The sequence below is a fragment of the Coffea arabica genome, chromosome 7c (assembly GCF_036785885.1).
Source record: "Coffea arabica cultivar ET-39 chromosome 7c, Coffea Arabica ET-39 HiFi, whole genome shotgun sequence".
Classification (NCBI taxonomy): Eukaryota; Viridiplantae; Streptophyta; class Magnoliopsida; order Gentianales; family Rubiaceae; genus Coffea; species Coffea arabica.
Window position 1 is genome coordinate 13,433,149 of NC_092322.1, and position 25,444 is coordinate 13,458,592.

Here is a 25,444-nt window from a genome sequence, read left to right on the forward strand (position 1 = left end):
AGTAGTGGAGAATGATTCATTTGTCAAATTGAGAACACAAATTAGGAGGATCGTAGAGACAACAACAAATGCCTGTGCTTTTCCACCAGAAAGGTTGTAACCAGGTCCATTAACAGAAAGCACATTTGCAGAGTATAACATTTCAGACACTGATATAATGACCCCTTCAATATGGGGCAACTTTGTGACACTATATGCACTGACAAACCTTACACAAGGACACCGAAAAACCTCGTACAGGTATTCAACAAAAGAATGAATGGAACCATTCTAGAACAAATAATTGGTCAGCTGACAATGCTTCGTATCTACACCTCCGAACTATACTCGAATCTTATTCCGTCTACCCGTGCTATATCTCATCATGCAAAACCATTCCAGCATTACCTGTGTGCCTGGCTGCACAAGCAAATTCCCCAACAGCATTCTTGTTTCATGCAAGTTAGGCAAAGCTGTGGCTCGAGATGTCTCAATCGTCACAGTTCAATCCGCAGATCTCTAGTACAGGGCCATCCCTTGAAACAAATGGGTTAACTCGAACCCACAAAAGGGTTATTATTGAAGCCAGAAGAATAGACCAGACGATGATAATTGTTGGAGTGCGTTCTTGCTTCCCGGTCAATCCTTTGAGGAATGGATAAAGGTGAAGGATAACCCAGAAGGCAAAAAATAGCCGACCAAATAATGGACCCCAAGAATCATAACCGTTGTTGATGGCATCCGCTATCCCAACTATAACTCCAACAATGTTTACAATCAACAAAGTTGTTGGAGGAATTAGCAGTGACGTCCACTTGAAGATGTAAAGCTCCGAGAATTCTCCATCATCTCCTCCCTTGGAGGTGACGGTGAAATTTGTATCAATTCCACCCAGGACCTTGAGTAATCCTTGGAAGAGAGCAAAAAGGTGAGAGGAAACACCTCCAATGACCCAGAATTGTTCATTTCTCCACCAATCATCTATTCCTACACCACCCCATTGCATTTCAAGGATACCAGTGACAGCGATGGTGATGAAGAGGGCCATGAATACAACACTTGCATAGTTGCTAATCTGTGTACAGAAGACAGGTTATAGCCAAAAGTCACACACATATCAAATTAGCAGTTGAAATTCTCAAGGCACTAGGAAATTTCACATGAAAACATACCTCAGGGACAATAAATTTTCCAGTGAGAAGGCAGATGGCAGGCAGCATACAATACACAAGCAAAGGAATGGAAGTCCAAGGATATACAACAGAGTTTATGTATGAAAGTCGTTGAAGCCACTTCAGTCCACCTCCATAACCATACCAAATTGGACAGTGTCTGCTCATGAAAATCTCAACAGATCCGAGGGCCCACCTAAGAACTTGGTGAAGACGATCTGAGAGATTAATTGGAGCAGACCCCTTAAATGCAGGCCGCTTGGGTATACAATACACAGACCGCCAACCATGACAGTGCATCTTGAATCCTGTCAAGATATCTTCTGTGACCGAACCATATATCCAGCCAACCTGAATCAGCAAATGAAAATTGTTTCATCAATTAAGAGAACAACAGGAACAAAGAGAATACTTAGTAATTCTAGGCATTCTCCACGAATATTTCAATTATCAGAATTATAGGATGTTTGTAGGGTAGTTTACCTCCTTTCCCCATTCTGTCTTATCTTCATAACCACAGCTGATAACATGAATAGCTTCGTTCAATAAGGATGCAGAACTAGCATCCTTAGGATTTCCGCCATTCTCCAACAGTGTTGAGGCTACAAAAACCGGAGATTGACCAAACTTCTTTTCAAGTTTCACTTGGGAAAGCTGAGATGCATTTTCAGGGTTTATTTCTGCATTGGAAAATGAATTTACTGTCAGTGGGGGGTACATACATGCTTAGATTTCTTTTCAGGACAATAAAATCCCAACATCCATCAGAACTCGTAGTTAATTTAGACAAGCTTGCAAAAATGAAGAGAATTTTGAAAGTGGTTTTTCTTACAAGTTTCATAAAGATTTGAAGAAAGCTCATTGACATGTCAGTCATAAAGTCAGAAAATACAGGACTCAATTTTATATGTTTCAAGAAAACTTTTTGCAAAATTATGAATTCTTGTTTATTGATTTTCATGAAAAACTGGAAAGCATCAATCTTCTTGTTTCCATAACAAGGACGCAATGTCAACACAGCAGACAAACAAGATCATACTTTTATTCAAAAGAAGACTTACTTTTAATTCCTTCTTCAATTGTTTCAAGAGCATGTATTTGCTTAGAGGCTTCCTTTTGCTTCAGTTTCTTCTTATTTTCTTTCTTTCCTTTTCCTTTCTTCTTCTTGCTTGAACAGCAACATGAACAGCACCACTTGGGCAAACAATTGCAGGTTTTGCTGGGAGGCTTCTTACTGACAGGAGCATCAAAACCATAAAGTGCTTGCCTTCTGAAAACACAACCAGTTCCTACATATATTGGTCCCTGCAATCCATCTAATCCCTTCATGTTGATCTGTAAGAAACAGAAAAGTCAGACTCCCCAAGGAGCAAATGATGTAATACAATAGCCTCAAATAGGAAAGGGCACATACATCAAAGAAAACGACGTTCCGATTTGAGTATCTGTCATGACGGTCAATCCCATCAAATCTTTGTGGAAACTGCACATAGCAAACTTTCTTCCCCGAAGTGGGGTCCATCATGAAACACATGGCTTCCCTGAGAGCCTTGCTATTATTGATGTAGTGATCACAGTCAACATTGAGAAGATAAGGAGCATTCGAGATGACTGCTGAAACCCGCACCTGAAGGTATTATATTTACAGAATGCTTAATACTCTGAATGGAGTGTAAAAATTCCTTTCCTTGCTACACAATAACTATTAAGTTGGACACTACATCTTACCAAAGCATTCATTGCTCCTGCTTTTTTGTGGTGATCAAACCCAGGCCTTTTTTCACGAGAAACATAGACCAGGCGCGGTAACTGATTTCCTTCAATATCACGAACACCATCGTTCCCAAGGAATACCTACATAAAGCAAACGAGAAAACCATAAATGCCAAAGAACTGATCTTGATTAGAAATTTTTTTTTGGGGTAAAACTGATTTTAATTAGATGCATCATGCAAATCTAAAAGCTAGATTGACATGCAATAATCTAATCTTTAACACTAGAAAATGCCCTTGCTTCCTCAAAATAGAACAAAAGGTGGATTTGCCAGATAGAAGATGGAAATGACGCATGATATGGATGACAAAGTAGTCTGTTTAACCAACCTACACTCTTATATTGTAATCAATGCAAGCATCAGTCTCCAAGAGATGAATGTTCTCTCTTGATGTATTCTCCTCTTCTTCTTTTTTCCCTTGGCAGTACACCAAATCCTCAAGATTCGTACTTATAAAAAGTCCAACCCAAATTCTCAAATTCCACATTTTGCTTGAACCCTAATCTTACGTCTCAGTTTTACAACCCCAAGCAACAAACCACAAATATTAAGAGCAAGTCTGAACCAGCTTTTGTTGATAATAGAGGTGTGGACAAAAATTTAACGAAAAACCCACCTGGATCATACCAGGATGGTCTCGAACACTGTTACCAGGCCAGGGGGTACCATCCTGCATTGTCCACCCTTCCTCTGGAACCTTTTGGGCCGTAGCAACCAAACCATTTATTCGAACTTTAAATTCTTCGTATTCTCTCTGTACCCAGGAAAATGAAAGAGTTACTATGGTCCAAAAAAGAACCGCTTTTCCCATGTTTATCAGAAAATTTTGAACAAAACTACCCGCACAGCCGATTCTCTACAGAGAATACATGGGTCATCAATGAATACAAATATTTAAGTCATGATAGTAATCATATGTAGTATAAATTGCAAACCTTCATTTCTCGCCTCTCCCTCACAAATGCTGGATGAACTTTGTTTTTCAGATAGTCAATCTTCTGAGAAAAATACCATTCTGGAGCCCGAGGCTCAATATTAAACTTCTTGCAGAAGGGAACCCATTTTCTGGCGAATTCAGATGTTTCAGAAAGTGCTTCAAAAGTAAGCATCGCAGCACCATCGTCTGAGACATAACATGAAACTTTTTCAATTGGATAATCCACTGCCAGTATAGATAGAACAGTGTTTGCAGTGATCAGTGGAGGTTCTTTCATGGGATCCACAGTACTGACAAAGATGTCAAGATCTGCTAGCTCAGATGGCTTTCCCTCTTTCTCATACCTGCACGGTTACAATTAGAGATTTAAAAAGCAGAATACTTCAAAAGAGATTACCAAAAACGAACAAGAGTGTCCAAGAGCACATTGTAAAAGAACTTGTGGCACAAAAGCAGTTTAAATTCAGCAGCTATCAAGGTTGTTTTGCAGGACAAGATCCAAATGTCACCACTACGGAGAAGTAAAAAAATCACAAAATTTTGGTCCATGTACCTGAGAGATAACCGATCAAGGTATGTTTCTCGCTCTATGGGGTACCATTTCGGAAACTGATCAAGAATCCATGATAAAGCAAACCATATTTCACAGATAACTGATGTCATCCACAAGCCATATGCATCATGAACTGGATGGAGGATTCTGTAATGGAAAAATAAGCCCAGAACAGTAAGGCGGAGTATAATTATTAATCTATACGGACTTATTTTGCTTGAAGCCACCGGTAATTTCCTTGACAGTGGTTGCCTCCCTTCATCCATCCTGATTGAATGCATAAAAGAGAAATTGGCAATTAATATGAGAATCATGGGCAGCATTACAGGAAACATCTTTCCATCAGAAAGCAATAAACTAGAGTTTAATAGCAGAGTAATTTACCAAAGCAGCAGACATTCTAAGCAAGGGACTATGGCCATGGAATGCAAATTTAGAGAAAAACATAAAAAATTATGCTATTTCACCCACATAATGCAGCAAACAAGAAAGCCTTCCCTATTTTCAGGGAAGATATAGAGATTTACTCCTGAAAGATGCGAAATCCCATTCTTAAAGTCAACAACAAAGGGATATTCCGTAAATTAACTGTGTCATAACTTCATTTTGTATGCTCTAAGTCACAGCAACTGAACAAGGACTTCAGGGACTATGCACCCCAGTTTTTGTAACTACTTGGCTTGCCTGGTAAGGGATAAACGATAGACTACCTTGGAAAATTGTTACCATTCAACTTGGCTCTCGGAACTCACAGTTTTCCAAAAATGCTTAGGAACATTTACGGAAACATAAATGCCTAATTTGGGTTATGCCAAAAATCAACAACAGACATGGAAACATATTTCTAACATTTAACTGCAATCTGTACGTGCATATCTTCTAGTGCATGCCAACATAAATAGCAACTTTCAATTTTGGCAATTGACATGTTTGAGAGTGCTCTCTGTAAAATATTATCAGATATCTACAGAATACAGGCTGGTTTCATGTCCTACAGAAAGCTATTTTGCCACCACATTTTGTTACAAGAGCAAAAGTGCCTAATCATGCTGTCTAATGTTTTCCAGGACAGTTTGCAAGTCTACAATCTCATGTAAGTAAAGTAACTTTTTACCACAAAAGCATGCTTTATATGTATTTCTATATTCTTGTTCAGTGGTATTCAAAGCTTTAGATAAAGAAGAAGACAAGGTGCAAATGACGCATGACACATGTTTAAAACATGAGGTCTCCTGTGCATCATTAGTCAAAATTGGGATAAGCCAATAACTTATGGTAGATAGCTTAATGAACTTGGCAGATTGTGCAATCTAGCAAGTCAAGCCAGACCTTTTTCTTGCTTACAAGAATAAAATTGCCTTCAGGAAAAAATTAATCCCAGAAGGACAACTAGCCTCTGTTACTTAAATGATTAGTTTCTTTACAGAATGTCAAACATCTTGAATCATGTGATAGTCCATCCTCCTTGAAGACATCATCTAGCTAGAAAAGATTATGTTTCCTACAGGTAGTCTTTTGATGATGAAATCTTGCAAATTGAACGTGTTCTGATGATGTGATCTTGCAAATTGAACATGTTGTCAAAACAGTGAATTTCGGAATGTGTTTTCCTCAGAGAAAGACCACAAAGAGAAAGAACTAAGTTTAGACATTTTACTTCAGTAACTTACATTGGCAAATCAGGATCATCAAATTCACCACCATCAAAATTGCGAGAGTTATTTTCTCCTTCATGCTTGACCATTTGGAGTTTATCATTTTGTCTTTTCTTCCAATCCTCCATCCGATCCTTCCATGCAACACTTCCATATCCATATAGTGCAATGTCTTTCTCGGGAACCATTGGCCTTCGTTGCACTGTGACATAAAGAACACATCTTCTTCAGCCTTGGATACAGAATTTTGGGCATGCTAGGTAAACTTAGATGCTGAGCAAAACAACTTACAAGATGCTGATGGATCAGGAAAAGCGGGTGAATGTGAACCAGCTGCATGGCCAGCAAATGGGGGTACAACAAGGGCATGATGATCTGAAGAAATTTCAGCATCCTAAAACAAGAAAGAATAATTAAAATATAATCTTACGCTTTGCTAGGTCAAATCTAGAATCCAAGCACTTACATACTCTAACAATACAAGGCCAATATAAATTAGGTTCACTGACAGCTTACCTCTTCGCCATAGGTCAATAGAGGAATATCAAGACCATGGGATGAATTGTGTCCTGCGATGCCACCACCAGATGAACTTGCCTCACCGCCACGGGCATGCCGTCCAGCTGCCCCCACAGCATGTGGCGGACTTAGAGAATCAATATAGTTGTAATCAAACTCATGTTCGAGATCATCAATATTATCCTCTTCCTCATCCCCCTCAACCCTTGGACTACCTACCAAATACAAAACTACCAAACCATGAGTTCACTTGCTTAAGAAAGACCACAACAAGTATTCTTATGAAGCATCATGGGACAAACAAACTCGCCTTTGATACGCTTATATCTGGTTTTGCACTGAGGGCAAGCTTGGTTCCCCTCTCTTCTCTCATATTCATAGCACGGCCTGCAAACGGGGAAAGCACATTCATTGCAGGCCACAAAGAGTTCTCCATCAACAGTAATCTCCACTTCATCCCCACAAATCTGGCATATCTGTCCACTTAATTCTTGCACAGATTTAATCTGGACAACAAGACCAGGAAAGCGCGTTACTTGCTATCAAAACCACTTGAGAATGCCTAATAATGTTTCCCCAAAAACAACATCAAACTGGAAAAGATATTAAGAACACAATTTATTGTCCATATTCCACCAAATTAAAAACAAAAAGTCACCTAATTTGGAGAAACTGACATTGGACATTTTCTTTAGACACCCCCCTAAATCAACTCAAGTGTTTCCAATCCTCAAAATCTAATCAGCTCTGCAGGACTTATCTTCTTTGTTCCAGGACATGGCTAGTCCAATGTTCTCTAGAACAAATGCAGAGATAATTGCACGCATTGTCTCTTTTCTATTTCATGTTTATACAAGTTATAGCGACCCCATTATCTCCTCACATAACAGAGGCCAAACAGTCTTTTGTCTCGCAGCTCCAAAATAAAATACAAATTCAAAAGAAGTTTCCAATGCTAATGTGGCGAAATCACCCCCTTCAGTCAACCAAAGCCCCACCCTCCTACAACCTCCCCAAAAATAATTAAAAAAAAAAGATCAAAATCAAAAACAGCAAATAAAAGTAACCTCAAAAGGATAGGGAAAATTCTAAGATGAAAAAACAGGAAAATAAAATAGAACATCCTCAAAATCATATATAACTGACACGGTTCGATTTTTAAAAAAAATTGAACACTTAAACGGGGGGAAAGAGAAAAAAATACCTCTATTGTGAAGGCCAAATGCTTAGAAAATACTAGTAAAAACCAAATGCTAAGAAAATAAGCATCCAACTACACTGAAGAAAAAGCCCTAATAAAATGCATTACTGATTCACGCAAGACAGAGCATCCACCAAAATGGCCAAAAGGGTATCTGCAAAACGAAGATTAGAAGAAAAATGAAGGGGTTTTAGATAGCCTTACCTTTCCAATATCGTCAGCATTGATGAGTACAAACTCATTCCTGTTATGAGAACCAGCAATAAGCCTCCCACCTGTATCCATCACCATTTTGCACCTTACAAAAACTCTTCAGAATCCCACAATAACCCACTTCAACAATCAATTTTTCAGTGCCAAAAGCCCCCCTTTTCCAGCCAAAAACTCAATCTTGGAAATCTCACAACCCCCAAAGCCTAATGCGAAAATGTTCGAATGTAACCACCATCAGAAGATACCCAAAAGCAAAGGTTAAACAACCCTCCACATTTAGAAAAGCACTATTTAAAAACACCCCAAAAAACCCAATTGGGCAATGGGAAGAAAAATGAATAATATAACAATAACGATTACAATAAACAATACTATCCCACAATAAAGTAAAGGGAACTAAAAAGGTTGATGGGTTCTTGACAAAAAAATTTTTTAAAAAAGAAAAGAATAATATAAAAAAGTAGCAAAGTAGTAGTTGATTTCTTTACAAGCTAAGACTCTCTGCACTACTGTAATCTGGCTGGAGTGGACTTTAGACTTAAAAAGGGATCAAAATTGACACGATTTTAGAGAGGTGCAGCGAAATGTGGACGCGTAAGAAAGAAGGGTGAGCAAGGGAGATTGGATTGAATCATGAAGAATTAGAGGTGGTTCGGTGGACTTTCATCTCATCTCTTCTCTTTCTTGAAAAGAAGAAAACAAAATAAATAAAGGAGAGGTTTGTTACGGGAGATAAACAGTACTACTACTACTTCTACTAACTAGAAGAAAACAATTATGCATTTAATTAATACCAAGGGTAATTTATTCACTGTTCACTCGTGTGTGGAAATGTGTGAAAAGTAGGACCATCCATCCATGGTGGTGAACTGGTGATGGAAACGGGGATGGTGGAGCAGGAGCTTTACCTTTTCTTTTTTTTTTTTTCTCTTTATTCTTTTTTTGGTGTCTTCTTTTTGTGGGATTTTTGCCCCCACAAATCTAGTAGTACATGTACCGCAGTTGTGTAAGCAGGTAACTACAGTGCGTGTTGTGTGTGTCTTGTTTTTGCTGCACTTTGGGAGTGAGCTGTCAATATGTCTTTTTGGCTGTCTATTTCCTGTATACAATTCAAGATCCAGTTGTTTTCTTTCTTCAATACAAAAACAAAATTGTGGGCTGTTTTTCTTTTCTCCAATAACTTCTATAATTGTGATTTTTTTTTATGCGTTTCACAACTTTTATAATTCAATGAAAAGAGTCCACCTAAAAAAAATTAAAAAAAAAATCGTAACTCCTAGCATGTAAAGCATTTTTTAACATTTCGAAAATATTGAACTCGCATCATTCTCCCATAAAAAATATTTTTAAAATATTAAATTCTTAAGATAACATTAATTTAATAATGATTTTTCTAACGGATAGAGCACCTATTAACATATATACGTTCCATCCAACTTATCATTTATATATACACACTAATAATTACTATTTTCTCTTATATTTATATACTTTTTTTTATTAATCCCCTCGTATTTATATATTTTTTCAAATTAATCTTATATTTTTAAAATTTTAACATCTAAAATGCATTTTAACAGAGAATCCGTTAGACAGATCTTTTAATAAAAAAATTAAATTGGTATTCTTAGAACGCAGAATAACAAATAAGTTGAGTAGTGTCACTTTCTAAACGGTGGATTATAAATTTAAATTTTACCTTCCTCTAGTGTGTTGACTGTATACTCCTATGGCACCAAATATTAAAAAAAAAAATCTTTAAACGAAAACATAAGAATTATTTTATTTTCAAAATTAGTTTGTGGGGGAAAAAATCCTAGCTAATTGATAGAACCTATTTTCACAAATTGAAAAATTTGTCATTTTATTTAAGCACTAGTATGTAAAAAGTTTTTGGTGGGGTGGGAGAAGAGGACAAACGCAAAGGGAAGAGAGAAGGAAAGACGCGTAAAAGAAAGAAGTGGTCAGATGGGATGTGCGGGAGAACGGAACTGAACTGAACTGAACTGAACCCTCCAGAGTTATTAGTACTACTACTAAATTCAACAAAAAAAAAACAAAAGAAAACCGCGTGAGCAAACAGATCCGGATCCTATTTTTACTAGGTTTTAAGGACTCTGAATTATTCGCAAGTTTAATTCGCTGTTTTTTTTTTTTAAATTAATACGAAACGTTTGTGTATGTACGGTTTTAGGTTTAGCACTTGAATATTTTGACTATTGACTCGAAACGTAAAATGAGGCAAGGAGGACTGTGTTTATTGCTGTTTTATAGTAGTACTATTTTTTGGGTTATCTTTCTATCTAATTAATTGGAGTGTAAATGTACTTATGTGCGATACTCTCTCTCTCTCTCCTTTTTTTTTTTTTTTTTTGTAGCTTGTACTTTGTACTAGTAAAAATATTCTATAATTCTAGGGTTTTTTAGTTCTATTATTTCAATCATCGGATGTTTCATATCGATTTATAATTTTGTACGATAGATCAAACTGATTTACTTTTTTAATTCACTTCTCATCCTAATTTAGAAATTTTTCGATACGTCTAAAGATTTGTTTCTTGATAGAAGATTTGTTTTACTGTTAAGTGGCATGTGTTACGTATCGCTTCAAACTAATTTACCTTTTTAACTCGCATTTTTTTTTTCGATTCGAGAATATAAACAACACTAGTGGCGCTTCAGATTAATTCACTTTTTCAACGCATATAATTTGTCTCAACCCAAGAAGATAGATGAATTTGGTGTTGAGCACGAAGGCTTTCAAAATGCTTATTGTTAACCTCATTTAAATGTGTGGGTTTTGTAAATTCTTTCTTGACTACATAAAATCCCATTTAGATTTGGTAACTTTTTAATTTTGGGATGATTTAACTACAAAGTTGTCACTAGATTATCCCTTGCCTGATGTTATTACTCTTCTACAAACTAGTAGGATAAACATAACTATAGACAACTCAAGAAAAAAGTTCAGAGACCAATGATTAGTTGATTGACCTTTCTTTCTGACATGAAAAACCTATTAATCATACATCATTAGGGAAGAATAATCAAAAGAAAGTTGATGGCCAATCTACCTGCAGCTGCATGTTGTTTTCATATTCTGTTATGATGTGGGAAGATTTTTTGATTGTAGAAATTGGCCAAATTTCTTGGTGATTATTTGGAGAAAATTTAACTTAGGTAAGGATCTCCAGCTGGCTGTTGTACTGCTGGCTGCTATGATTTGTTGAATTGCAATATTAATTTGTCGGCCTGCACAGCATGTGTTCCAAGAAAGACTAAGCAGGAATGTCCACACCTAACTATAGTATTTTTATTGAGAGGGAAGAAAGGATTAATGAACCCTGGAATTGTCTATTTCTATGAGTTGGCAGCTGGTTGGTTTGTGTCAGGTCTTCTTCTTCTTCTTCTTCTTCTTCTTTGATGAGAAAATTAGAAACTTTTGTATTTCCTAATAGCCAGTAAATAAGCCATAATAGCATAAGCTGGAGAAAGTTTGGAGAATTAATCATTCTCCCATGCAATTTGATTGTTGGCAAGTTTTGGAAGTTTGGATTGCAATTTTCCACCCCAAAATTTTTTAGGTCTTCCGCAAATATACTTCCCAATCATTTTTTACCTCACCTACATCACTGTTTTTTAATAAGGGTCTGATTGAAATTTAACATTTCTAAACTCTTGAGGGGGCAGCCCCACAAATACATAATCTTCACCCTATGCGTCCTAGAAATTTGAACTAATTAGTTTAAATTTCCTAACCTTCATTTGACTCTTCTTTACCATTAGTCGAGGCGTCCTAGTAGTTCCACTAGGTTCCATGGTTAATTGCATTTTGCCTTTTACAACTCTCACAAACACTTGCCTTTTTGACCTTCTAATTGTTCTTGTTCTTTATTTCCTACAGGCCTACTATCCCATAACCAATGATTTTGGCCAATTTATATTCTTGCTTTGGAATGAAAAGACTTTAGTACAAGTACCTTAAAAAATAAAAAAAGGGACTTTAGTGCCTCTAGATTGAATTTGATATGCGAAATGCCCTTATTTCTTTGGGAGTGAGTACTAAAGTCTTTCTCATTAAAAGAAATGATAGCACAAGTTTGGATGGGGATAAAAGGTTGATAGTATCAAGAATTAAATGCAACAATTAATCCTCTTGGAGCAAATGGCAATTAATGATAGTTTATGGGGTATATTTACAGATAACACTAAAATTATTGCCATCTTCGAAAGTACATATATGTGCTCATCTAAATAACCCCCTCTTTTTAATTTTTAATTTTTATTCGTTGCCAACGAAAGAGCAATGAGATTTAAGAAACAAGAAGTAAACAGGAAAATTAGACTTAAAATCTCTAATTTTTAGAATTTCAACTAAAGCAAGACCTCCTCGCTCATAAAAATAACTTCAGCAATGTGGTTAAAGAAAAATCAAAGACTAATGAGCACGATGAAAGATAAAGAAGGAGAAGACTAAAAAGAATTGGTGATGAGCTGGAGAAATTATACATGATGGATCTTAGTTCTTAGTCTCATCATGAGAAGATACAGCTATTTGTTTCATTAGATTTCCATCTGCTTTTCTAATTTGTGGCTTTCGTCTATTGTGTCAGCTACTACAACTTTCATTGCCAGCTAGAAATTTATTACCAGTGAGCTGCGAAATTAACAATTTAACACTACTGTAATCTCAAATTAAAAATTTATTCTAGAGCAGCCTTCTTTTTCACAAGGTCGATTTATGTGAAATAACCACATCAAATTTAGTTAGACAATATAAAAGGAAGATAGTTAATTAATTATTAGTACTTAATTTTGTTTGTTGTTGGTTAATTAATTCTATGAACATTTGTATTTATGGACTTCTTTTGAAAAATACATTAGCAATCTTTACTAAAAAAAACTTTAAATAAGTTAGTTGCCAATGAAATGAAAATCAAACTAAGTCGTCAATATTCAGCTTAACTGGTAGAGACGTCAACAACTCTGATAATGAGATTAACTTTAGAATAGCGAAATGTGGATTACATAGTTTTCACGAAAAAAGAATGGAGGGATTTTATCTAACTATACGATATCTAACAGATTGTATAATCTGTCTGGGAAGTTGCTCAGCATTAGGCTTTAATGTATATTCCTTCTACGTAATACAAGTTGATGTTTTTGACCGAAAAAAGAAAAATAAAAACATGTTATTTTTTCTATATACACACTGTTAGCGTTTGATGAATGACGACTATGCAAAATTTAAATTTGAAATTCAACTGTTGCACATACGTCATGGATCAAACAATGATAGTGTACATTATTGTTAGTGTATATAAGATTTACTTTTCAAAAAATAATAAAAAAAATAAACGTGTGATTTCTGGTTCGACTCTTAAGCCTCCTATCGTCCTTTTCTTAGTAAGTCCTGTTTCATAATCCAATTCAATACTTAAAATTAATGGATTTAGACGTTCAGTTTTTTATTATCAAACATCTAAATTCATTAACTTTAAATACTGAATTGAGTTATCAAACAAGCTGGTAGAGCCCCCGCCCGCAGAAGAAAGGAAACTAAAGGGTTTGAACAATTTCACCAACTTGGCTAATCCATATCTTTTCACCCATATTTTATTTCATATAGATTGATCAACATTTTCCCTCTTCTTTCTTACTAATTCTTGGTACCTTTAAGGGACCAGGTGTCGCTAAGCCTTCAAAACTTTGAAATCAAACCATACATGCTTGTGCTTTTGTCAATATTGATCACTAAGAAACCTAACCTATTCATGGCATAATTGTCCAATCACACGTGCTACTCTGCCGCTGGTTTCTGAAGAATCAAATAATCAGTTTTTCTTAGTGCTTTTCCAAAACTTGTGACCTAAGTTTGAACAATGTCCATCTTCACACGCTCTAACAAACAATTGATATTCATATTCTAGAGCGAGTTAGCCCCCATAATTAATTTCTTAGTCACAAAGGACAAGTTAGGTTTATCTAAACGAGGGCTATAATTACCAATCATAATTGTAGCTCCACTCAAATGCCACGCAGACAAAAAGCAGCAAAAAAATAGCTTTATATATGATTTCTTTTTTTTTTTTTCCATTGAAAAGAAGCTTTGAGAAAGAGATCAAGCGGGACCAAGAAGTTCTAATGGGTTTGCCAACTCCATGGATCCTTTAGGAAATTTGCATCCCACCAATAAAACACTTGCCAGTTATGGAAACGGGATTTAGGCCATTGGTCCTAGGCTAGTTGGCTTTTATTAGTGTTGAAGAAAGGTTTCAATTTGACTTAAAGAACAAGAAAGTTCTTTTTTTTTTTTTCCAAATTTTTTTTGGTACCTTTTCCATCTTTCTTTCGTTTTCTCCTAATTGACTATTTGGCATTCATAATTATGGGATGCCTGACACACTTGATCCGATTCTAGTGATTCGATAAAAAAAAATTGATCCGTAATCGGTCCATGATTATGGGATATTCGACACATCTAGACTTCTAACCTCAGCACCTAAGTTTAAAAAAAAATTACATTGCAATAATTAACAATTTGAAAACTAACTAAAAATATAAAATACTTCATTATTAACACATCATTTGTTAAAAAGGATCATACATCCATCAATGCTCACATATCTATAGTAGACAAGTTTATAAAATGTCATATGTTCACAACAATAAAAAAAATTATAATATATATATATATATATAATTGACATGCGTAACAAGTTATCAACTTTTATTGTTCAAATAATAAATTAAAACATCTCAAATATGGAAGTTTTGATGAAAGATGGTTAGATCCTCCTCTAGTAATTTTAATTTTAATGAATAAATTTTCAAATTTACCCTTATATTTAATTCGAATCAGGTACCCAAAATTCCTAAAATATGTCAACTGCAACCTGTCTCGCTGCTCTCGCACCCATGTCAACCCAACCTACTACCCGAACCACATGCTAAAACTGGTTCGGATACCGTATTTTTTCAGTTCGAGTAGGGTTGTTTATTAGGGTCTTCTAATCAAAATGAATAGCCCTACTCTCCGGTGAGAGTTTCTTCTTTTTTAAGAATTTCTAATGAGAGTCTTTTTGCTCTTTTATTGCTTTTGTTAGATCTATTTTTTTTTTTTTGGTACGGTTTGGTTGTTAGTTTTGGGATTACCTAAATCTATCTCACCAAATCTCACCATTATATCGGAGTTTCAAGTACTTAATTAGTAGATTTGATGTTGGGGATTGAAACATACACATATGCAGTGTTTTATCTTTGAGTATTTTCAGAGCTTCACAATGATTTTTTAATCAATTTTTAGATTTGTAATTTCATTCTTTCACATCTGTTATATTTGTATATGCTAGATGTAACCTCTATTAATAAGGCAGTTTTAATAAAATTATGATGTTATATATATAAATATAAAAAATACTTCAGCCTGAATCTATGGTGGAGATGTTAAAATATGAAACAAAAAATTAGCCATGATTCTTTTCACTTTCCTTTCTTTCTTTTCTCTTGTTTGGTAATCAGTTCAACCCATACAATTTTTTGCCACGCTAGTGTGTTTGGATTGCTAAATTATTCCAAATAATAATTCGTTTGCATTGTAAACACATTTCTCAATCCACTTTTTTATATTCTCAACTAATTTTTTATCTCACATATATTACATGACAAAAAATGTTATAGTAATTATTCCAATTAATATTTTAAATAATACTCTACCCAAACACAATATTTTTTTGTAAATAATTTTAGTATTATCAGGTGACACATCTCAAATGTGCCTTAATGACTAGTAATTATAAAGCATGGCACCTATTTTCTAGGCCATGAGAAACCTTTATCATGGTTTGTTGGTCCTAAGGGCAAATTGCTACTAAAATAATCAGGGGGAAATTGCAACTGACCCTTTTGAAATGGGGCATCTAGTATAATTAAGCCTAATTATTGGTGACATACAGTTAATTTTCCAAAATATGTCACCAGTTTTCCAATATTCCATTTTTGCCTATGCCATCCTTGCAAGTTAAGTTCCCACGCATAAAAAGTTCGTTCCCACCAAACTTGTCATCTCAGATGAGACAGCTTGAAATCTCTATACTTTATACTAAACACCAACTGTATACTCAGAAGTGTAAACTTTCAATTTGTCCCCATAAAAAAATCTGCCTCCAACTAGTTAACCCTAATGCAATCCCAGCTCCAATGACAGAGAGACAAGAGCAAAAATTCCACCCAAAGAAAAAAAAAAAATCAAGTCAACACCATCCATTGATCTATCCGTTTCTGAATGCCTCAAACGGTCAATTTTGCGACCAATTTTCATAATAGTCGTTTGGGTGACAGATTGACCAAGAAGGCACATGGGTTATCTCATACAGTGCCAAATTAATGCAGTTTGCTGCTCTTCTATGCGTATATCAATTATCTATTGCAGAAATGCACTTTTGAAAATACAAAGATGTCCCACTTTGACAACTATTTTTATTCTGTGGCTGGCCCTTGGGACCGTTGAAGAATAGTGACTAGACAATTGAACTCACTTTTTAGACAGAAAAACGAAAGTCGTTTTATTTTGAAGATGTTGGGGAGCTGGTGAGTCTGACCATGGTGATAAATACCAATTTGAACTCTTCCAAGAAGAGCAATTGTGGTGACCAAGGAGATGAACATATGCGCTCTTCCTGGGCAGCTCGTTTGGTCATGACAGTCCCTTGGAAGTCGTTGTCCAACTTCTCCATCAGAGATCGAGTCCCAGTGATTATCGTGTTCGGGGGGAAGGGGCCTCTTCTCCCGGATCGGAGTCGGATTAGTCGGGCTCTATAAAAATTGACCCGGACACCCATTCCGTCGGGAAAAAAAAAAAAAAGAGATGAACATATGTGCATTGTTTGCTCGAACTAAGCAATGTAGGCTCGGGTCGGTTGATAAGGGTATGTAACGTTTTCTCGCGTCCACATAAAGTTGAAGTTACCGTTGAACTAGGAGAAAGGAAAAAATAACCATGCGACAATCTTTATAGGCGTGTTTTCTCATTTTGGCGGCTCGAATAATGTATATGCTTGAGTGAATAAGCAATCAGAAAGGAACTTGAATGTTCTTGTAAGTTTCAAAATAGCATACCTTTTACAAAATTGCAACAATATGTAATTTTTTCAAAAAATTCATACGAGTGTATAGTGCACCTGTCTAGTCTGATAGTGATTTAGTCTGCATTAATTTTCTATAGGTCTAGTTAGACCTCTCCCTAAGATTAGATTAGAGTAGGGTAGTAGTATAGATAAAGTGACGATGACAAAATAAAAAAAAAAGGATGATTGAGGACAAATTTCAGTACTCTAGTCTAAGCAATTGTAGCAAAGTTATATATTGAACAGTGTATAGAATGTGTTTTATCAAATCGAGTGAAGAGGACAACTCTTTCTTTCTCCTATTGACAATTCTTTCAATTTATGAGAAAATAAGATCGATTTATACGTTGACTTTTTTTATTTTACATTTACAAACGAGAATTTTTCAAATTTCTAATTCTATTTGTTTCAACAAAAAAAATTTAGTAAAAACTTGACTCGATTTTTGAATGGTGCAGCCATGTTAAGATAACACCATTAGTTATAAAAATCAAATAATGCTAATTCGAGATAGTTTTGGGGCAGAACTACGATTTATACACGTGCTACATTAGACAGATACTAGCAAAAATTAGAGAAGACAAGGGACTAAACGCATATTAGTAATTATTAAGTCTAGTTATAAACAAAAAATTGTAAATGCATAAAGCTAAGCAGGAGCGGACTTGTGCAACTTTTAAGGGTACAAATTTGTCCACTTGAGCTACGTTGATAATTCAATCAATTTATATATAGTTCATAAATATTTAGAAAACTTTGCAAAGGGAAGAAAAGAAAGGGAATGGTTAAATGTCAAACCACCCCCGAACACGATAATCAGATGACTCGGATCTTTGCGGGCACTGGATACCAGTACCTAAGAAGGTTTGTTGAAACCAATCGAATTACCCATGAGGGACAGACAATTTAGTGGAAGGCAATGGTTGAACCCTTGACCTCCCACCGGTGGCCACTGAGCTTTAACCATTTGTTTACTTGGTCATTGTCCTTTTCAATTCAATCGAACCGACCATTATATTCAATTGGACAAGTAATTGTTGTATACCTTTTAATTTTACCTAATCAGCCAAAGCGGGGCAGGTCTGGTCCAAGAACACTCAGGTCTAGGCAGCGACAAATGAGTAAGTAGAACCAATTAGTCCATGGGCATGAGCCCAAGCGTGGCATCAAATGATGGTGTCATTGAAATTTTTTTTTTTTTCAAGTATGGGTGGAAGATCTCGAATTCGGAACTTCTCATTTACGCTCTCTTCCCGTACTGTTCAATCTCTCCCTCCCCTGGTGTTATTGACTTGATTGTTCATTTGTCACAACATCGAAAACAATTGATTGTGGGAGAGCAAAAAGTTTAAATTTCATCATTAGTTCACAAATAAAAGACTCATCAATTTTTTTCCTAGAAGGAGAGGATAAAAATTTATATAGAAAATATCTTCAGATAGTATTATTAAATTAGTAATTAACAATAAGCGGAGAAAAAAAAATCAGTTTCACATATACTAGTATTTCTAGAAAACTCATGTTTAAAAAAATTTCTTGACGCGTTCCCTAACTACATTTTTAATTCACATATGATCTTCACGATAAAATGAGTATAGTAATAATTTAAAAATAAAAAACACTTTAAAAAGAACCGTTCAAGTAGAACCTAAGATTTGCAGATATATGGTGTTACTGATATAATGACTTATTTTATTATCTTTCTTTCTTTCTTGTATTTTTAAGTAAATCAAGAAATTTGCACTTCATTTTCAGAAACAAAATCCCCATGTGTTATCAATTATTAAGATGATTTCCATAAGAAGAAAGCAATTAGGTCATTCAAAAATCAAAGAAGGGAAAGGTCAAAATCCGGAAAGGGACAAAGGGATGTGAGAAGACAAGACTCAAGAGCTACAACTTGGATATACAGTTGGCAATCGGGAACAGGAGCACCAGCAGTTGCTGCTAAAAATCACGGGTTTCCTTTGTGTTTCAGTGCGTGAATGTGTGCTGCTGGGGAGGGTCACTCATTGTTCAGCCAAACATTTCTACGACCTTCCATGTGACAAATTGACCAACAACACGTTCGGATGCTTCGCTGATCGAGGGGAATGGACTGCACCACCCCTTGTGTACTTTGAGCTGTCGCCTGTCTTGTACGCGCAACCATTTCCAGCCATTTCTTGATGTGAGTGGTCATCATTATTATAAGGGAAGAGAAAAAAAAAAAAAAGAAAAGGGTTAACTTTTGTGAGAAAATGTTAACATTCTTCTAATATTATATTAATTTTGAAGGTGTTTTTTTTTTTATTTTAGTATTTTAGTGGTGGTTTAATGTTGTTTAAGTGCTTTCACTTTGAGTTGCTAAAATGTTGAATTGTAATCTATTGGTATTAATTTTGTCATCGTGACATAATTGTAATTTCGTCGAAAAAAGCGTTTTTTATTTGGTGCAAATATGAGAATTGCTTCTTAAATTCTACTCCTTTCTGTCATCATGACTAAATCGTAATTTCAACAACAGAAATGTTTTCAATTTAGGGTCATTATGGGAATCATTAGTGGGCAATCTAGACTTAAAAGGGAAAAATAAAATTTAACTTTTTGGGGCAAGAAAAATTATGCCATATCTTAGACCATAGTTAACAAAGATGTTTGGACTTCAAATCCCTAAAAACATATAACTAATTGGAAATTTGAACTCTCACACGATTATTAGTGTTTCTTTCTTTCCCTTCCTAGCTATTCTCAAAGACAACACACATTATGTTTAGTAATAGTTGACCAAATTATATGCTCTCTTTTCCTAAGAAATTTTTCTTTCTGTTTTTGCCAATCAATGGCCATGCTGCAGATGAAGGAAGGACAATCAAACTCTCTGAGTTCAAACATGAGCTTTAGAATCTACTTTCAACTTACGTTTTAACTTTTGAGAACTATCCTTGCCAACCAAAAGAGTTGATGGATTTTGCTTGCCTGAGTGAGTTTTTCGATCCAGGCAACTGCATTAACAACCCCACTTTTAGTTCAACTTCCCACGGGGCCGGTTTTGCCTTTCCCAATCCTTACCTGCTTCAAGAAAGTTTTAACTAAAAATGAAGGGAGATATCAGTTCTGGTTGAGTTGCTTTAGAGAGAGATCTGTGAGGAGGATGAGCAAGGAGGGGAAGCAATTGCTTCCCCATCAGCAAGGGAAAACAGGAGTGTCACCCCAAAAAAGAAAAATAAAGAAATGGAGACCAAAAGCCATTCATTACAAGCTTATCAGTTGCCAAACTTCCAAGTGAAACCCTCATAACTTTTTACACTTTCGGCCTGGGGACCGGCTCAAACATATCAATCAACACCCTTTTGGTTGCTTTGACATTCCTGGCTTCCAACTGGGATGATTAGGAGGGCTGCACTTGGCCAGCTCCTCCTCATGTTTAGATGCCTCTTAGAAAGGGCAAACCTGAGAACCACTGCTACAAAGCCATCAAATATGGTCACCTCCCCAAGAATATTAGCGTCATGAATTGGTAGCCTCTGGACCCAAAAGATTTGCAAACAGCCCAGTTGACATGTGTCTGAATATTCAGAATAAGTTAATCACAGTTGACGTGTATTCTCTGGGCTATACTTAACTAACTTTACAACCATTTATTTGTCCCCATCCAATTCGAATTAAGACTGATCTTGTAATATATTGGTGCCACAAGAAACTAAAATGTAAGACGAATAGCATATTTTGGTCTATGTATCACCAATCAAAATGTACTTTGATTGAGAGAGGAATAGGTTCCACGTGTAAAGTGGCCTAATACTAAATTATTATATCAAAGTAGAGTACCTTCTTCATATAGGCCAAATAAATCACGGAACTTCACAACAAATTCATAGGATTACGCAGATACAAATTTGCAGTTTATATCATTCAAGCACAAATGTTGTTTATTATATATACTCCAATTATTTGTATTCAGGCTCTGAATCATTCTTGTAGTATTTGGGCTAAACAACGCGTTAATAACAATATATAAAGGCTCTAAAGTCCGATAATGAATCCATAAATTTTAAGCTATCATGCGTGTTTTTCCTTTTTTGGTTTTAGTTTCAGGCTATAAGGCCCTAATTGGATTTTAGGTTCTGGGCCCATAAATTTGATTTGGGTTGCAAGGCCCAGAATTTGATTTTGCTGAGTTCAACTTGCAAATTTCTGTGCCCCCTCGCAGTTGATCATCTCCAGTCTCCTCCTTTTGCGGCGAGCGTTCTGTGTCCTCCTCTCTCGGGCTTCTCTGCTTCTTCACCCCCTTTCACTTCCTTTTTTATGCCTGACAATCACCGCAATTTCTTTCTTATTTTCACTGTAAGTTTCTTCCTTTTATCAGGTATTTGTACTTGCAGACATGAAACCCACAAATTTTTCCACAGATTAAGTGTGCACTTTTACCCTAAAATTCAGGGATTTTTTGCCCAAAAAATGGTCCCTCGTCTGATTCACTAAGCCCGTACGAACCCTTATTTCTCAACCTTCAGATCTTTGTCAACAATTTCTGACTCTAAATTTTACTCTCTCGGCTTCGATTTGATGGCTGCTTAGTAAGAGGGAAGTAAGTATTAAAAACCGGAGGAATAGAAAAAGGCGCTTGAGATTAGAAGCCTTATAGGATATACATCTTATTTCATTTTCTCATAGGTGAAAATAAAAATAGAGAGGTTTCTTGCCCTTTGGTGCATTCGTCTATGATAAAGAAAAATTTAAAACTTGTTTGCTTTTTTCCTCTTCGCATGGCAGACACACGAATGCTACACAATTAGTGTTTGTCTTTTTTTTTTTTTTTTTTTTGCTATTTCTTGCCATTCTTTTTTTCTTTATTTTTTTTGCACCACGAACATATTTACTGATCCGTATTTTTTTTCTTGTAATTTTCAGCTTTGGTCCGAAAATAGAAAAGGTTTTGCAGTAAAAATTCTGTTTGTTCCAGGTTAGTTTACCTTTGATTCGTGTCATTAATCTGCTGAAAATTTTGTTAATATTATATGGGCTGATATTTTTAAATATTTTAATATTAGTGTTATATGCCTATATGTTTGGCTATTTACTCTTATGATAAGTTTTTGCTTATGCTTCTTAAGAAGATATAGCTGCGTTTTACTGGTTTTATGTGGTATTTTAAGGCATCGAAATATTAATAAGTATATTTAAAAAAAATTCTTATTGGCCAAAAAAATTAGTGATTTTCCCCCCAATTTATGCTTGCCCTTCTGATTTACCTTCTATGTACACTATCTCATCTTCCGATTTACTCTAGGATTTGTTCGTCTCCTCTCATTTAATTAAAGTGTTTTGAGTTAATTTATAAATCATTTACACATTTTTGAATTTTTTTCCCAAATCGATGGATTGATAACTAAAAAGATACAACATGCTAATATATATATATATATATATATATATATGTGTGTGTGTGTGTGTGTATATATATAAACTTGATTGTATTATTTTGAAGTTAGTTCAAAACGGTATTCTCATGGTTATAAATTATTGCAAGTTATTTTTAAGCGTACTATAAATTATTCATAATTTTTAAGTAATTTAACCTATTTTGTCCGAACCAATGACACAAAATTTGTTAAAGAGACATTGATCAATTTGCAAAGATTAAGTTATAAATTCGGCGTATTATGATAATTAAGAAATCACAAGAAAAGGGCAAACTTGGAATAAAATTGTATTTGCTCTCCCAAAATGAATTTTTTAATATTATATTTTGAAATGAGTTTCAAATGGTACAAAAACATGACAATCTTGAAATTCCTGAACCCTCTTGCTGGCTTTAAATTTCGCTGGTTGCTGCACTTTTTGTATGATTTGCACTTGAGCAGTTCTTTAATTGTTCTAGTACCATATGAACCTCAGTGGCAGTTTTGTTTTTTTTTTACGAATAATACCTTTTGGAATCTGGAAGATGCTTGGTTATCAGCCATAATTCATCATTATTTCAACTATGAAGAGAAAAATTCCTCCAACACCCTCCTGGTACCTGTAAGTGGAGCTCTTCGTTAGTAATCTAGGCTCTGAATTTGACGTATAAAGATTGTGATTTTGACATCCTATATTTGTTTTCTGGTCCCAAATTTCACACAACGTTGTGTGCTTTTTTGTAGATAACTATATTGCTTTGCAGTTGTAAAACAAATTTTAATTGTTGCTGTTCCAACTTGGAGTCTCTTATTATTGCAGATCTCATTGACCTGGTTCCTTGCGTTTTGCTCGGAGTGTGGTTGGTTTGGATTTCTTGCTTTGACCCAAATAGTCCACGCAAAAGGAGCTTAGGCAGAAGAAATGCTGTCTGCTAAATCCCTCCCTCTCTCTTCCCCTTTGATAAAAGCATCCAAATCTCCTGATGCTAATCTCACCTCAAAATACTACATAGGCATCAACAAATGGAGTAGGAAAATGTATACCAATCCTTCTCTTAGTTTTCAGAGCTCCTGCCGCGAGACTTCATCAGAACCAGTAGTTGTACCTGAAGCACGTTCCATGTCAGCACAAAACAGAGTTGATATCCTTTGGGAGGCGCTGCCTTATATACAAAAGTTCCATGGCAAGACAATTGTGGTCAAATATGGAGGTGCGGCCATGACGTCTGAGGCCCTATATATATATATATATATATATATATATATATATACTAGCATGAGTTTGATATGACCAACTAAATTATGGATTAAAAAAATTGCTATTTATTGAAATTTTTTGTTTTTTTGGTTTTGCTGTAACAATGAGGATAATTTGCTAAAAAATCATAATGTATATATCGTTCAAGAGGTAAATAATATGTAAATTATAACCATACATTACATAAACTAAGTTATTCATGTTTTAGTAGAATACATACTCGAGTGCTAGCCACAATTACATATTAGGAGGCTTAAATAAGTGTCATTGCTTATTGAATTACAAGCCTAGATGATGCAAAAAGCATCACGTTATTTAAGCATAAAGCCACAGTTACATACTGTGGCTTGTTATTACATACTTATTTAAGCATCACTTTGTTGTCATTGCAAAGCACAAACAATTGCAAATTGCGTTTTTTTATATGGAACTGGATATTGTTCATCACTTGGTGGCTGCATGGAAATTCTATGTATAAAAACTTCTTTGTCACAAAAATCACCAATTGCAATTTTAGCACAAATAACATTTTTACTCAAACTTTTTATTATGAGTCTGGTTCCATTGCATAATCCTTCAGTAGGATCAAGATTTTTTAAAAGAACTATTGGGGCATTGGGTTTTAACAGCAACCTTGTGGAGGTAAGCTGCTAGGTGTAAGAGTTTTCAGGAGATCAATATATTCAGACTGATAATTTTGATTCAACGATTCATCATAACTTAAGTACTCAGTCAAATCTCGTGGAAATTTTTCAATCAATTGATCATTTATTTCATCTACAAAGTTATTCTATGTAGTTAAAATTGCTCTATTTTGTGAGTAATGCGGTTTCTTTGAAGGATCTTTAAATTCAGGATACATAATATTGACCAGCTTTTCAAAAAAAAAAAAAAAGAAAAGAGAAAGAGAAATAACAAATGAAGAACATCTAATCAAAAACTTAAAAAAAATGAAAAAAAAACCTTGTCAACCAAGATAAAATCCAAAAAGAGACTATGATCAATAACGTATATACATTAGTTTCTTTATTTATCTACTGTTGTTATTTGTTATGTAAAAAGATATTAACAAAAAGTAAAGAAAAAATCTATCTTACTGAAGGAGGCACCAGAGAAAAAGCAGCGAAGAGCAAGGTGGGTATTTTGCTGCTCCTATTTCCTTCTAATAGTAAAAGCTCAAATTGCAAGATAAAATAAGGAGTGATAAATATGTCTGTTTCCTTTTTGATTCCATATTTCCCCAAAACGTAAAGACCTAAATTGCTAAGAACCCTTATCTGTCATCATAACTGGAAAATCGATCAAATCAGCAAATATATCTTTTCTGCGATAATCACATGGTTGAGAGATGAGATAGAGTACGGTTTTTGTGAATCAAAAGGCCAGCCAAAATTTGGGGATTGAAATTTTTTCCATTTGTAGGAGCAGTTGAACTACTACTATTCTTCGTGTGAGATGAAATGGAAACAAACGGGAAAAAGCCACAATGAGAGGAGAAGACTGCTAGGTGAAAGATAAAAAATAACACTCAACTGAATTATGTAATTATTGAATAAACAAACAGCTAACATCATCATGCAACATTTGAAATTAAAAACAAAGGAAAAGCAAACAGTAGCTAATGCAAAAAATTAGCATCATAATTATTCTTTTATGCACAACATCAAACATAT

The 25,444-nt window shown here is 35.0% G+C and overlaps 1 protein-coding gene and 1 long non-coding RNA gene across 2 annotated transcripts; one reads left to right on the forward strand and one right to left on the reverse strand.

Moving 5' to 3' along the window:
• Window positions 1–78: 78 nt before the first annotated feature.
• On the reverse strand, window positions 79–8,956 carry LOC113700056 (cellulose synthase A catalytic subunit 5 [UDP-forming]). The gene is made up of 14 exons (XM_027220488.2): window positions 7,996–8,956; window positions 6,901–7,096; window positions 6,588–6,805; window positions 6,363–6,465; window positions 6,087–6,273; window positions 4,417–4,683; window positions 3,862–4,207; window positions 3,543–3,680; window positions 2,880–3,005; window positions 2,566–2,778; window positions 2,213–2,486; window positions 1,635–1,831; window positions 1,152–1,502; window positions 79–1,054 (listed from the first exon to the last, which is right to left on the reverse strand). The coding sequence occupies exons 1-14, from the start codon at window positions 8,080–8,082 to the stop codon at window positions 470–472; spliced, it is 3,288 nt and encodes a 1,095-aa protein (XP_027076289.1). The 5' UTR covers window positions 8,083–8,956; the 3' UTR covers window positions 79–469.
• Window positions 8,957–21,211: 12,255 nt separating this feature from the next.
• On the forward strand, window positions 21,212–23,689 carry LOC140010496 (uncharacterized). The gene is made up of 3 exons (XR_011817779.1): window positions 21,212–21,455; window positions 22,023–22,074; window positions 23,334–23,689. It is a non-coding gene; the product is annotated as an uncharacterized lncRNA (long non-coding RNA).
• The last annotated feature ends 1,755 nt before the right edge of the window (window positions 23,690–25,444 follow it).